The 16,026-nt window shown below is 32.7% G+C and overlaps 1 protein-coding gene across 10 annotated transcripts in view; it reads left to right on the top strand.

Moving 5' to 3' along the window:
* Nucleotides 1-16,026, top strand: part of Wdfy3 (WD repeat and FYVE domain containing 3) — a 249,231-nt gene that overhangs the window by 132,482 nt on the left and 100,723 nt on the right. For 9 of the 10 annotated variants that reach the window (XM_078021529.1, XM_078021535.1, XM_078021532.1 and 6 more), the window contains 8 exons: nt 1,235-1,318; nt 6,020-6,197; nt 7,003-7,217; nt 10,235-10,347; nt 12,473-12,704; nt 14,035-14,135; nt 14,247-14,465; nt 15,436-15,617. In XM_078021529.1, the coding sequence (XP_077877655.1) occupies nt 1,235-1,318; nt 6,020-6,197; nt 7,003-7,217; nt 10,235-10,347; nt 12,473-12,704; nt 14,035-14,135; nt 14,247-14,465; nt 15,436-15,617 (1,324 nt within the window). The remainder of the gene's footprint in view (nt 1-1,234; nt 1,319-6,019; nt 6,198-7,002; nt 7,218-10,234; nt 10,348-12,472; nt 12,705-14,034; nt 14,136-14,246; nt 14,466-15,435; nt 15,618-16,026) is intronic. The other variant, XM_078021534.1, reaches the window with a different exon arrangement.

Genomic DNA, 16,026 nt, shown 5'->3' with positions numbered 1-16,026 from the left:
AGGAAAATGAAAACAAATGAATCATCTGTCCTGTTTGCTTGAAGCGTAGCACTTGGGAATAATACCATTGACATCATGCTAAGTTTTTCAGCATGGAAGTGTGTTATTTGTAAATTCAGGTTCAAGTAGCTCATATTGCACTTAATAGAATAATTTCCTTTATTAATGAATTTTTATGAAATTTCCTTTATTAATGATGTTTACTATTGTTCTTTTTTTCCTCTTTATCCTTAAAAAACATTAGGTGCAGCAGATTTACAGATACTAATTATCAACAGGAGAATATACTTATGATTATACTTATGTCCAGACAAATGGCAGATAACCTCATTCTCAACATTTCATAATTCTTGAAAAGTGATATAGCTCTCTGAGTCATATTAATTAGTGTCTTGAATCATCAAGTTCAAGATCCTTCAGAGTCATTTACTCTTTCCCTCAGTAAATAAGTGTTTAATGAAAACCTCCTGCATGCTGAATCATTGTGCATTCTGTCATTCAGGATTCAGTTCTGTACAAGACTGCCTTGGTCCTTGCTGTCCTTTAGCTGAAAATATAGTCACATAAATAATTATAATGTATTGTGACAAATTCTGTGATGGGGAAAATCCAGGTTTCTAAGTAAGAACATTGGAGAGCCATTTTATCTAAAGCACTATTTTCAGTGCTTCTACTGTGTTTTCAATTAAGTTCTCACTTTAAAAATAATGTAAGAGTGATCATGCTGCTAAGTTATCTGTTCTTAGCATCATCACTTTTACCAGTTACATAGGTTTTTTTAATAAGTGAATTGTTTCTATATTGTACCCAAAATAGACTCTCTCTCTCTCTCTCTCTCTCTATATATATATATATATATATATATTTCTTCCAGGAAAACATGAGATTGTGTGGTATTGTAGGAATAAACTATAAATTTGCATAATCAGATTCAACTTCTGTTCTCTACTTATTCTAGTTGCTATAACTCGTTTTTAGTTTGAATTATTAAAAAGAGGGTCTACAGCACTTACTTAACAAATGTGTTAAATGTTCACATTAATAGGGATAAGCACCTGCCTTACACATGCATACTCTTCTGTGTCACTCAGTGCATGAGGTGTAGTCTTGTTCCTCATTCCTGCTGAATATGGAGGATGCTCCTTATTAAACTTTCTTGTGAAACTAACCAACTGCCAATCTGGTGCTCTCTTCTAACCTCTCTAAACCACCCTGTCTGTTTTGTTGTCTGTAGTCGTGCAGAACAGATTCCTCCTTGCCTGACAAGTGAGTCTTCTCTCCCCTCTCCTTGGGGGACACCAGCTTTGTCAAGGAAAAGGTACTGATCTTATAAGAGAAGTCAATCTTTATCTGTGTGGGTTTTTCCTGTGCTTACTTATGTGTTAATGTGGTGGTTGTGTTTGTAACTTCAGAAGGGTTCTGGCTATTTGATTACTTTTTATACTTTTTTTAGGTTTTAAGTTTATTAATTTCCCTTTTGTATATTAATGAGAATAAAATACATGCTATGAAACTATGAAGAACATATAGAATTTTGTCATTCATGTCATTCACAACTACACATTTTGTTTTTATAGCAGGCATATCATATATTAAAATAGAAATGAAGATGTACTGCCTCTTTAGATACTGTCCACTTTTTCTTTTCACTTTCATTGTTGTTGGGGGTCATTCTTTGGTTTTTACTGTTACTCCAAAATGAACTCATAGCACTGGAAGTAAATGTGTATTTTCTTAATCAAGCTTAACCAATTGAAATATGATTCTCTAATGGAGAGTTGTCAAAGCTAAACTTTGAAAAAAGTGAAGAAGAAAACCTACCCCAGTTCTTATGTTCATCCATTTCCTATAAGTCTATAAGCTGATCCAATCTACCTTGAATGTAAAGTTTATAAATCTAAAAAAAAATAAAAGCGTTGATTGACAAAAATACAATTAACATTCATTTAAGATTTCATTTGCAACCTGCACTCAGAGTGATCATAGTTCTTACAGTTGGCATCAAGTAGTCTTCTTTTCTCTGTTTTCCTCAAGTAATAACTCTTATAAATACCTCTAGGTATAACTTTTGAGAGAAACATGAGTATATTGTTTTATACTTTTGTTCAGATTTTTAAACAGGAATGTGGTTGTAGTTAGAGCCTCAAAAGTATTCATCACACATTCTATATTTCAGCACGGAATATAGCCAGCCTTCTATGTATAGGTCCAACCAACCTCAGATTGAAAATATTTTTTAAAAATTGTGATTGTTCTGAACATGTTGAGACTTTTTATTTCTTATTATTCCTAAACAATACAGTATAAGAACTATTCATGTAATGTGTTTGTATTATAGTAGGTATTATAAAAAAAATCTAGAGAGGATTTAAAGTGTATCAGAGGATGAGCTTAGTTTATATGCCAATACTGTGCCACTGTGTATAAGTGATGAGCATCCATGGATTTTTATATCCACGGGGGGTCTGGGAATAAGTCTCCTAGGTATACTGAGGATTGACTACATATCTATAGTAGTATTCATTAGGTAAGTGGAAAGACATAGTTTCCTTTCCTCTTAAATTTATACTAGGGCTTACATCTCATTATAGTTAACAATGGCATTGTTCAACATAGTCTTAAATGAATTCAATATTATACATTATATTTGTGTCCCCAAACTACTATTTCTTCTTTCTTTCTTTAATGGCCATGCTAGAGATGAAACCCAAGGCCTCTCACATGAATAAAGTGCTCTATCACTGAGCCACATCCCCAGCCCATGTCTGTCTGTCTCTCTCCCTCTTTTTTTAAAAATATTTTTATACCTTTATTTATTTATTTTATTTGGTGCTGAGGATCAAACCCAGCACATTGTGTATGCTATGTGAGAATTTTACCACTGAACCACAACCCTAGCTCTTGCCATGTCTCTTTTATATTTTTTAATAGCTGATTTTAATTCAGGAAGCTAAATAAATTCAAATTTACTTATAACTTTCTGTTGCTAAAATTAATAAAGTAAGAGATTTTTGTGTTTGAAAATTAATGTATGCTTACTATCCCAAAGAACTACTGAACACTAGAGAAATAATTTTAAAATATAGTGATTATATCATAAATGGTAAGAAGCTAAAAACTATTGTCCTTTATAAAATATTAACTCAGACCCACAAAAGAGAGATTTACAGATTAAAGAAATACATTTTTTTAAAACATCCATTAGAACCTCTGCTATTTAAATGGCAGCTAAAAAAGGGAAAACAGCATTTTCTTCCTTGGTATAATTATTTATAGCTTTAAAAAATCAGAAATATTTTCTCATTGCTTGTAGTAGTTACATGTAGAAATATCAGGTCCTAAAGGGAAAACTGCTGCCGAATTAGTAGAACTAGTTGAATGTACCTTCTAATCCATGTGAGTTCTCCATCAGAGTTACATATTGATGTTATCCCAAAGATGAGAAGCCCTTGATATTGTTCATGCTAATACCATTCATGTTAACATTTTCAGGTTGTCATTCCAGTCAGGTTCCATTCATTATATTTAAAAATAAAAATCATAAATAAGTAAATAATACATTGCTTTTACTTAACAAATTCAAATACATTACCTTTTGAAAATAGAATTTTAGTCACACATTTTTTAGAAATTCTCAAAAAAAAATCACATCAGTTCATGGACATCTTTTTCTTTTGCACAAACATGGGGTTTTGTTTTTTTGTTTGTTTGTTTTTGGCAAAAGGAAAAAATACTGTTGTACTATGTGTTTATAATCTGTAAAACAATGAGATGCTAAGAAAGAGTTGAATTTGTGGTATTTGTCTGACATGTAAAATCCTGAAGATTCTTCTCTAATTTTTTTAAAGACTGGGGAGAAAGACCTAGCCAAATTATAGCTGAACAGTGTTCAGAGTTAGAGGAAGTGAAAACAAAATCCAAAATAATCAAAACTATACCAAAGAGATCTGCCATGCAGGAAAAGATGACAAGTACTAGTTACTAGGCAAATTAACAAGAACTAGTTATCATGAAAATATGGAGTCCATTATTCAGTGTCCTTGCACACTTGATAAAGTTAAGCAGATTCAGAATTTAAACATTTAACTGTGTATTTCTGAAAGAGATAAATTAATCTTAAATATATGAGAATTTAGGTTGAAATATTTAGCAATTTTTGTAACTTTTAAAAATAAATTCAGCTTAAAAATTAACTGACTTTTGAAATGTCATTGAACAAAGATAGAACTGTCTTAGCCAGTGTTATCTCTTGCTTGTGAATTAACTATTTAATTAACCTAGCATTATTCATAAATTTAAAAAGTGGTTGTACCCTATGGGGTTTAATAATAATTAAGATTGTTTAATCCCTGTCATAATATACCTAATTTTAGTTAATAAGTACCAGTTAATAAGTTTAGATTTTAACAATCTCTGTCATAATATACCTAATTTTAGTTAATAAGTACCAGTTAATAAGTTTAGATTTTAACAATGTTTGCAGTATTTTTCTGGTTGAAAATCACATAATTTCTTTATGAAAATATTGTTATTTAAGATTTTTTAAAATTTATCACTATAATAGTTATATTTTTGGAAAGAATTTATTTTCCAAAGACATAAAGATGTCTTTCTGGTTTAGTCATACTTTAAATTCTAATCTGTATTAAATTTGTTACTTCAGTAATAGTTGGAAGTAAGTATAAATTCAATTAGAATCTTTTTTCTCAAATTTGGATTACTTTTTGTATATAATGAAATACTTTTTATGAAATATCTGAAATCAATGATTGGGAATCTCTACTAGAGGATAGAAGAATTATAAATCTTTTTTTTTCTAGGTAGATCAAAATGTTTTAAGGACAAAGGGAGCAACATAGAAGGATACAAGATTTAGAAATATCTTTCTTAGTAAGTTTAGAAATTAAATTTTTTTGAATGAAAAACAGCAACATACAAGATGTGAAAAAAAATGAATGGGTAGAGGATATGCCTTTGACTTCCAAATAAATTAGGAGAGTCCATGTGCTGTTTTGTAAGTGAAGCCGAATACTTCCTAGAATCTCTGTTTAAAAAGAGAATGTGCTTTTTTTTTTTTTTTGAAAACATGGCAGTTGCCAATTCTTTGCTACTAATTCACTGATGTAAAGCGTCTGTTTCCCAAGCTGCTTTCATGCCAGAGAGCTGAAACTGCACTACTCCCAGTGACAAGAGCTCAGCATTAGACAAATAAGATAATGAGTCCAACTCATCAGAACAACAAGCTCCTATAGACCATAGCCACAAGCATCTTTTTCTTAGTGCCAAGATGCAAAGTGTGCAAAATTCATGTTGTAGATTAATAGTATTAAATAGAAAGGAGACAACATTGATAAGAAGAAACCTGCACATTCAGTACATGAATATATATGCCTTCTAAGTTCTTAAAAAATGGAATGAGTATTGTCAGTGGTAGTAATTTATTTAAGAGGTGATTGTATTCTAAATAATCTGAAGGAAAACTTCCATGATGCTTAATATGTTTACCCTTAGGTTCCCAGGACTCTGAGCCAACTCTGACTCAAGTTACCCTGGTTATAGAATAAACCATAAACCATTTGACCTTGTGTTGTCCATGGTTTAATGAAGGATTGAAAACACAGGCAATTGCAAAAGAAAACAGTCTCATCGAGAGATTAAATTAACTTGATCACTCATCAAATATTGTTTGAACTTTGATCTTTCTAGAGCTTTGAATCTATTTCTGTGATTTTTTTAGCTATTCTTTATATCACCTGGAGTAATGCCATTTTTTAATGAAATAACCCAAATAGTAAATGGTAAGGACATATCAGAGTCAAGAAGAATTGATAATTGTCTATATGTGACTCATTGAGAGTTAGTAACATATTACTTTTTTATATTCCATGCATAAAGTGTTTATAACCCATCCCTGAGTTGTAAGGCATTTTGCTTATCAGTGAGTAAAAGATGAAGAAAATGAATTGAGAATGTAGTCGGAATTAAAAGCCAAATAATTCTTCTTTCTTTCTTTTTATAGGCATGCATATCATTCTGTCTCAACTCCCCCTGTCTGCCCTGCAAAAAATGTTGCTGACCTGAAACTGCATGTGGCAGCATCCCCTCTCCAGAGCTCTGATGCCGTCATCATCCATCCTGGAGCCATGCTTGCTATGCTGGACCTCCTGGCCTCTGTTGGGTCAGTGACACAGCCAGAAGTAGGTTTGGATATATTGGTTCCTTCCCATCTTTAATGACTGAAAGGAATGTGTGTATATATGAGCTGAGGGGGAGGGCAGGAAGAAGGAAAGTGTTGTGAAGTGTAACCTATCAATACTAAAGTAGGTAAAGGAAAAAACAGCATTTTGCTATTTGAGTCTTACCTTCTAGGATGTGTAGTGTATGTGTATATATTAGAATATAATTCATTAGTTACAGAGGCAACCAAGATGGTTACTTCTGAAGTTAGAATAATTGTTTCCTCTTGTAAATCTTGCTTATCAGTGGAAATTATTAATGAATGATAAATAAAGAAAAATGACTGAAGATACTACTTTGAGCTATTTAATTGTTTTGGCTTATAGCACTCAAAAGTTCCGATGAGTTGGAGTTCAGGGAACTATTTTTGTTAAAATGTTGTATGGCCTCTAGGGCCTAACATGTCCCAAATGTAAATGATAAGCCTTCATTTCAGCTATCTAGCTATTAGATGTAAAGAAAAACCCTTTGCACTTAATATTTCTGTAAATATAGAACTACTATTGGCTATATAGTCATGTGATCCAAAGGAATTGGAAGAGTGTGGAGTCAGCTGTGTGTGCTTCTCCAAATTTAAAGTATCGGATTTTTGCATGGCTCTGTTCTGGAAGTGGCTGTATTACTCTAAGATAGTTACTTATTTTATTTGAATGTATTATGAAACATCTAGATTCCTCATATTGAAAGGTATGCTTCAAGTAGGAAGAACTGTCACCTATGTCACTAAGAATTCCATGGTGACATGGATTTCTTTGTTGACTTTAGCATGCTTTGGACCTTCAACTTGCTGTGGCAAATATTTTACAATCCCTGGTGCACACAGAAAGAAACCAGCAAGTCATGTGTGAAGCTGGTCTTCATGCACGGCTACTGCAGAGGTGCAGTGCTGCTCTGGCTGACGAGGACCACTCTCTGCACCCACCCCTGCAGCGCATGTTTGAACGCTTGGCCTCTCAGGCCCTGGAGCCCATGGTGCTGAGGTCAGTAAGTCTTTTTTTCATGTTAAATTGGCCACAGTCATAACCATTCCTGGAGTCTTCATGATTCAAGAGTTCTCACTATGGTGGGCACATTCAGTTACTCTGGGCAAAAGCAAAACAACAAAAGTGGACAAAATACTTAAAATATAGCACTTTGAAACAAATCTGCTTATTAGTGAACAATGTTTCTGTCCTTTGGTTATTTCTTCTACTTAAATCTAGCAAACTCATTTTCTTTTAAAAATAAAATTATGTTAATTATATGTAGGACTTAAATCTATATATTTAAGAACTTTTTCTATGTAATAACTTATAAAATGGACTTCTCTATTTTTTTGTTTTGAAATAATTAGATATTCACAATAATTTGTAAAGATGAGAGGTTCCTTGCTGCCGTCATGTAGTTTCCTCAAGTTAACTCTTACATGTAACTATCAGACAGCATTAGAGTCAAGAAATGGATGTTGGTATGATATATCTATGTGTGTATGAGGTTCTCTTTATTATCCATCTATTCTCTTTTATTATCCATGTGTAAATTTATGTGACCGTCACACAATCCAAGATGTCACAAATATCTCCCAAGGCTTCCCGTTTATTGACATACCCACTCCCTTATCTTCCACCATTCCCAAGTCTTAGAAACCACTGCTCTGTTCTTCATCTCCATAATTTTTTCTTTTGAAAGTATTATATATCTGAGGTTATGTGGTATATGACCTTTTGAGATTGACAGTTTTCACACCATAATGTTCTTGAGATGCATACAAGTTATATGTATCAATAGTTTCTTTTTATTACTGAATAATATTTTGTAGATGACTACGGGGTTTTTTAAAATCATCCAAAAGTATATTTTTGAAAACCTCTTGTAATGCAAGACAAATAGTGCTGTTATGTTTGAGGCATGAAACTTGCTAGGTTTTAAATTTTTTCTATATTTTTCTTGTAATTACATAGCCAAATAGATTTAGTACATAAATCATTGTGTTCTTTCTTATAAAAATGTACTCATTTTATCATTTTTGGACTATATGCTGTTCTATTCATTAGATTATTTTTAAATACTATTCAAGTATTCCTGCCATATAACACTTCTACAAGCATTCTTAATATGTTTTTCTTAATCCACAAACAAATGGTGGGTTAAGAAAAACATATATGGTAAACATTTGTCAAGCAGTGTTGTGTCAGTGTGCTCGGCCTTGATGATACTAATCATCAATACTTTCATCATCCTGAAGTCAAGATGAAAGACAGTCACACTCCCCTCATCTGTCAGCTGGTGGATAGATTCAGTCTTATAGCTTTGAGGGTAGCATTGATATTTCCCCATATCCTTTTTTATAATCCTCTACTTGAAAAGTAGAGGAAGTTGGAGAGATTGTCTCATACAAATAATTTGTACAAGATAGCAAGATAAACAATAAGCAGTGAAAAATCAGCCATTTGGACATGATCCGTTCTTACAGTGAATGCTTGGAATAGTCAAGTGATGAGCCATGGATTGAAAAAGGGAAAGAAATCCTCAATTCTTTGAGAAAAGTGTGCTCCTCCTCCCTCACCAATGCTTATTCTGCCCATAGTGCTCATCTCTTGCTACTTAAAAGCCACAGATCATAAACTACTTATGTGTAACATTTTAATGGCTACAGGGTTTTAAACCTTTATTTTTTTTGGTGACAGAGAAAATTGAAAATACAGAATTCTTTTTTTGTATATGATGCCATAAATGACAGAATACTGAAGAATACTATTATGTATAATTCCTGGACAATTTTTTATATCTCTGTGCAGCACATTTCAAGAGGACATGCTCCGTATATTTATATTCTAGTCCTTCATAATAGTCTATATCTTTTCCATGTTTGAAATAAGAACAGAAGCAGCACATTTGTAAAGATTATAGATATTCAATATTCTTTATTCATTACTGTTATTTCCTAACCTAGAGATATGAATTATCCTTTTTTTTAAAACCCTTACTATATGTTAGGAACTGGGGGAACATTGGTAGATAGCAAAAGAAAAATTCATGCTCTCATAAAATATATTTTCTAGTAAAGAACATAGTCAGGTAAGTAGGCAATTAAAATGTTGTGTATTCATTTCTATAAAAGCAGTGTTATACAGTTTATATAAGTAACTTACCCAGACTTTTTGCAGGGGTGTCTCAGAAGAAGAGACTTTGTGGGGGAAATGGCAATTAAGAAACAAATTATGGAAGAAAACTAGTCAGATAAGAAAGAAGTGGTGGAAAGAATATTCTCAGCAATAAGAAAGGCAATTTTGATAGTCCAGAGCAACAAAGGAATATATTCATAGGAAGTTTTAAGAATTTTGTATGCCTTGAGAACTATTTATGATTGGGGGAAAAATGAGAGCAGTGAATGTTAGGATTGAGGTAGAAATCATCTTATGTGTGGTACTGAGTCATTTTGAGAATTTTGGGTTTCCATCTACTAATATTGAACAGCCTCTGAGAGACTTAAGCAATAGAGTGTCATTGAATAGGTTTAAGTTTTGAAAGGTACTAACTGTCGTGATGAAGGGACACAGGAGGTAATTAAGATTCTCCTTCAAGAACACAAAAATACTGTAATTGATCTGGGTGGTATTAGCAAGAATGAAAAGATGGGATTTACGATATTTGGGGGAAGTAGAATCAACAGAATTTCCTGATTTTTTGAATATTAAAATCCTGAGAAAGAATGAAAATCCAAGTACATTTCAATGAGATGCAGAACATCTGAAAAACTATAGGTTTAGGTATAAGTTTGGTTTCAGACATAATTGGACTTGAGCTTTTGAATTTTGAAAACTACCTAGTAGATCTATAGATATATAGTGATCAAATATGAAGTTAATATTGTATGTCATTTCACAATAATTTTGCATTTCTTTTGTAATTTAACTAGTCTGTTATAATTTGTTAAATCTAACTTCTTGTTTATATTTGGTCTCTGAATTATATATAGTCTCAGTCAAAGAATAACTTTGCTCTGTTTCTTATTTAGAGAGTTTTTACGTTTGGCAAGTCCTTTAAATTGTGGTGCCTGGGACAAAAAACTGCTAAAGCAATATAGGGTCCACAAACCAAGTTCACTGTGTTACGAGCCAGAGATGAGAAGTAAGTTGACTTTGACATTCTGTTTGTTGGTTTCTTTTATTTGTGAAAATTATGTGAGGGATGAATATTATTTCAAGTTTATAAAGGGAAAGACAGAAAGGGTTTGTTGTTATTTAAACAGAGACACACAGTCAAGTCAATTAAGTGAGGGTGGGGGAGAGGAGCTTGGTGGTGTAAGGATCCAGAGGAGATGAGAGCTATGGGCAGAATAAGCCTTGGTGTGGGAGGAAGAGCACCCCTTTCTCAGTGGATCAAGTATTTGTTTCTCAAGTAGCCTTTGCTGCCTAAACTAGGGAATGGTTGATTGGGTTATTATTACCAGGCTGTGGATTTACAGGACACCTGCTGCAGAAAAGTTGTGGAGGACAGGAAAATAGAAATACTGATGAAAATAGTTAAAGTACCATATCAAGGAGTTGTAGTTCTGATGGGGAAATAAGTGAAGCCTGATAGTTTCAGGTATGAAGCATAGGTAAATGCTCATTGTACAATACAGTCTGTGTGAGATGGGTTATTCATGTAGATGTTGTGACATCCTCTCATCCAATGGCAAGAATTAATATAAACAAGATTGAGAATGAAACGCCAGTGTTTTTAAAATGAATAGAGAACCTCATAGGAAAATAGCAGATAGTAGTTTCATAGGGAGAGATGTAGTAAGTATTGCTGAGAAGCCTCCAAGGAGAAGATTTTGCATTAGGCTGATAGAAACCTGATCTGGGGAGTTAGCAGAATGCAGGCACTGAATACCAGGCTGTCATGGAGACCATCCACTCCAGAGGTGTTCCCAGGGAAGCCAGTTGCACTGGATTTCCTCTCCAGGTTAATTCTGTAGTTTTGCTCATTTTTACTTTCTACATCATTTTGTATTATTGTTAGCCATGATAATAAGACTTGTGTTTTGATAGATTAAGGTGAGTATTACTAGTGAAACAGGCAAAAGAATATTTAGAAAAGTAGACTGGTTGCTTTGTAGAGGTCATCTTAGATCAACTCCTTGATTTGGGGGGTGAGAATTCTGATGTCAGAGAGATTCAACCATTATTTCAGTCTCATTCTTCCTGCTATTTATTACCAGTGATTAACAACTACTGTGTTATGGAAGCTTTACGAGCTTTTGAATTTCAATACAGTTTAGCAGAAAACAAAGTACTTCAGTGTTTGTAACTATTATTGTAATAATTAATATACATGGTATGTATATATGTATGTATGTACATGGTACTGGGGATTGAACCCAGGGCCTTGCACATACTAGGCAAGCCCTCAAACCACTGAACTATATCCCAAGACCTTTATATATAATTTTTGTGTTATATTTATACTTTACATCATTCTTTAGAATTATTATCTTTTGATAAGATTAAAAATGAAAAATAGCTCCTTTCCCTGAGAAAATTAATATTTTCATGGTTGTCTGAATTTCCGGCACATATGAGAAAAACAGTTACGTGTACCCATGTGGTTCAACTTCACAGGGAATGTATTCTCCATTGTAGTTGTGATACATTCCTAGGAAGACAGGACGGTTTGCTTAAAATTTGCCTTTTCATTCTTGAAATTGTTTCCATTTACACATACATAGGAATTCTTAAATTCAATTTTGTGATCACAAATTTAATCTTAATAGTTATAAAGAAAAAAATTCAAATAGGGGGAAGATAGAGAAATCAAGTTGTAGCTGTTTATCTCTGATAGTTTCTCATAAGACGGCCTGTTTCTTTTTATTGTAATGCTTCTAGAATATTTTACTTTCTTCTCTAAGAGAAATGATAAAAAGTAGTTTTATAAAATAAAAGCATAAACTGTTTTATAAATCAGTACAGAATTCTTAAATTACATTTTAACAGGTGATTATTGGTGATTTTTATTCTTAATTGTACTCTAGTTTCCAGTGTTTCTGTAGTGTGCATATTAATTTAGTTTAAAGTAAAAAATGGAATAGCCTATTTAAGTTTAAAAAGGAACATAAAGTACATTAAATTTGGTTAGTGCCCTTAGTATTTAAAAAGAAAATAATTACATATTGAAATTTAAAAATGGTATTTAAAAATAAATTAGCCTTGTAAAGTTATTTTAAAATTCTGCATGGTATTTTCACTAAGAGATTTTCTTTGACTTATAGATAGTATGATCACATCTCTGGAAGGTCTGGGTTCTGATAGTGTTTTTAGCTTACCTGAAGATAACCATTACCGGATAAGCAAGAGCCTGGTAAAATCCGCAGAAGGTAGCACTGTACCCTTAACCAGGGTGAAGTGTCTGGTCTCCATGACAACCCCGCATGACATCAGACTTCACGGGTCATCAGTTACTCCAGCATTTGTTGAATTTGACACATCCCTTGAAGGGTTTGGGTAAGGAAATTGTAAAATAGCCTTATTCTATTGTTTTATTTTCTGCTTTGTAACTTTGCAATTGAATCTTTTGTTTTAAATTTACTTGGTAAATACCAATTATAGTATATACTATACTATGTATATTCAAATAATTTGTGTTCTTTGAGAATACTATTTCAAGATTTCTAGTGTAATTATTTTAAATTAATTATTATGTTAAATAAATCAATGTAATAAATGAGTCAGTAATCTAAGGCCCATTTGCCAAATCTGCTTTTTTTTTTTGGTAAGGTTTTTTTATTTCTTATGGATGAAGTGTTATTAGAACATAGCATTTTGTATGGCTGCTTTGGCACTGTGTCTTCAGACTTTGATATTCTTGATAGCAAATGACAGAGTTACTAACTCATAGAGCACAAAATGTTTATCATCTGGCCATCTCCTGAAAGTTTGCACACCCCTGATATAATAAATATGAATATATAGCGATAATATGTTAATTTAAATTAGGTGAAAACCTCCTAGCCTAGGTTTTGTCATCATGCTATCCCACAAATTACCTAACATAGTATCTTATACATTATCAATATTCAATGATTATCACTTCTAATGAACAAATTAATTTAAGTGACAGAAAATTCTACAGTAGCACAAGCAGCAATAAAGAATCTCAGAGAACCTAGATATTTTTTAAGTGCACCTGCCTCGAAGTAGATACAAATGCTAATAGATCTAACAGCTAGATTATAAAGTTTTTATCTTTATTTGCCCCGCTATCAATGTAAATATGAGCCAGTACAAACTCTCTTATTGTTATTTGTGTATTTTCATAAATAGCTAGATCTGTGAATTCTTAGACTGCTAGTAGATAATATGTACATGTATACATTGTTTTTTGGGATTCTTACACATTTATCTAACTCTGTAGTTGGATTTTAAACATGTAGTCATGGGTCATTTTCAAACAATGGATGGTTGGGAATAATCAAAACTAATCAGAATAGTGGAAAGAAGAGATAGTGATTAGAAATGGGCACAAGGGAAGTTTTTATACAGTGATTAAATTATCCTAATGCTGTGATTGAGGTTATACATTTGTGTTTTACATATTCAAATTATATCTTAATTTTTAAGAGTTTAAACCTAACACGTTGTTAGATATTTTAAAGCATTTTGTTTAATACTCTCACATAATTAAAACACAGGAAGGGTTTTTCTAGATATTCAGATTTATTTTTTGATCTTTTATCTCTTTTATATACTGGCAGTTTATTTCACTGTGGTACATCCATAGTGTTAAGAGAAGAAATAGTTATCTCTAATATATATGTTGTCTTTTCTTCAATAGCTGCCTGTTTCTGCCTAGTTTGGCTCCTCATAATGCCCCTACAAATACTGCTGTCACAACATGTCTTAATGATGGGGCTGTGGTCAGCGGCATTGGCTCTGGTAAATACTTCATTTTTCAGTAGTTCCTTTATATGCTTTTGTTGGCCTCTTTTTAAATATAAATATGAGTCAAAACACTCTTTCATTTTTATTTTGCCACTTTTATTTCAGGTGAAAGATTCTTCCCTCCTCCATCTGGCTTAAGCTATTCTAGCTGGTTTTGTATTGAACACTTCAGTTCTCCTCCTAATAACCACCCCGTCAGACTCCTTACTATTGTTCGCCGAGCAAATTCTTCTGAGCAGCATTACGTGTGCCTTGCTGTAGTTCTGTCAGCAAAAGACCGGTCTCTGATTGTTTCCACTAAAGAGGAATTACTCCAAAATTATGGTCAGTATTTGTCTTTTTCTATTTTCTCCTTTGAATCTAGAAAGTATAAAAACGTCATTTTAATATTTTTAAGGCAGAATGACCTTTTGCTGCCATTCTGTAATATAGTTAATATAGTGTCTTAATATAGTGTCTCTTTGAGATCATGATTTAAGTTTTTTTGGATAAATACCCAGAAGTGGGATTGCTAGATCATCTGGTAGTTTTATTTTCAATTTGTTGAAGAACCTCCATGCTGTTTTCTATATCATGACAGAAAACCCTTTTGCTTTTCCACCAACAGTGCCCAAGACTTCCAATTTCTCATCCTCCCCACCATTGCTTATTTTTTGTTTTTTGATGATAGCCATCCTGACAGGTGTGAGGTGCTAAATTATTTCGATTTTTGTTTGTATTTTTCTGATGATTAGTGTTGTTGAGCTTGTGTTTGTGTACCCGTCAGCTATTTTTTGTGTCTTAGAAGAAATTCATCTACTAGCTTCTTTATTATCAAGTTGTTTGAGTTATGTATGTATATATTAGAGATTACCCCTTATCAGATATGTAGTTTGTGTGTATTTTATGTCATTCCGTAAATTGCCTTTTCACTATGTTGATTGTTTCCTTTTCTGTACAGAAGCTGTACAGATCGATGTAGTCCCACTTGTTTATTTTTGGTTTTGGTGTCAACTAGTCTCTTTTTATTGTTTATGGTAACTTTTATCATCCATTTAGCTTGTTTCTTTTTTACTTCATTAGCTATTGTAACTTTCTTTGAATGTAATTGTAAGTACTTTAGCAGATGAGAGCATGCCTAGATTCTAGGCTTTATTTCTTACTACAGCCATGGTTATTAAGTGAACAGGGAATCTTCATGTGCATCATCATTTTATTTTAGCTTAAAAATCAAAATATGCTGATCTGAATATGAATTATTATCAGAACAAGGAGGATACTGCCAAAAGTTTTATACATCTTTCCCTCATTTTAGTTGATGATTTTAGTGAAGAATCCTCTTTTTATGAGATTCTGCCATGCTGTGCCCGCTTTCGATGTGGAGAGCTTATAGTTGAGGGACAGTGGCATCATCTGGTTTTGGTGATGAGCAAAGGCATGCTGAAAAACAGTACTGCAGCCCTCTATATTGATGGACAGCTTGTTAACACTGTAAAGGTAAGCATATTATACTTTTAAATGCACCAGTTTGCAAGATAGCTTAAGAAGGTATGTGTATATGTGGGGTGTGTGTATATATTTTGCAGAAGTATTTTTTAATGTTTTTATTAGTACATTATAGTTACACATAATAATGGGGTTCATTTTGACATATTCATAAATATATATAATGTAGATTGTGGGAGTGTTTTTAAGATTACTATCTTAATTTTAAGTTGACTTTCAGTGCCTGTTTCAACAGTATGTTAGAGTCATGTGGCTAACTAGCTCTTATTATTTTATTAAGAAGAAGAGAGAGGAGGGATTATAGGGTCCTAAAGGAGTTACTGACTTTGTCAGCCCTTGGGTCAGATTGCTAAATTCTTTTTCACACTAGAGACACAAGTTTCAGGATATCTAAGTAAAC

This window comes from Ictidomys tridecemlineatus, chromosome 9 (assembly GCF_052094955.1).
Source record: "Ictidomys tridecemlineatus isolate mIctTri1 chromosome 9, mIctTri1.hap1, whole genome shotgun sequence".
In the NCBI taxonomy this organism is placed as follows: Eukaryota; Metazoa; Chordata; class Mammalia; order Rodentia; family Sciuridae; genus Ictidomys; species Ictidomys tridecemlineatus.
This window is presented reverse-complemented; position numbering and strand designations above follow the sequence as displayed.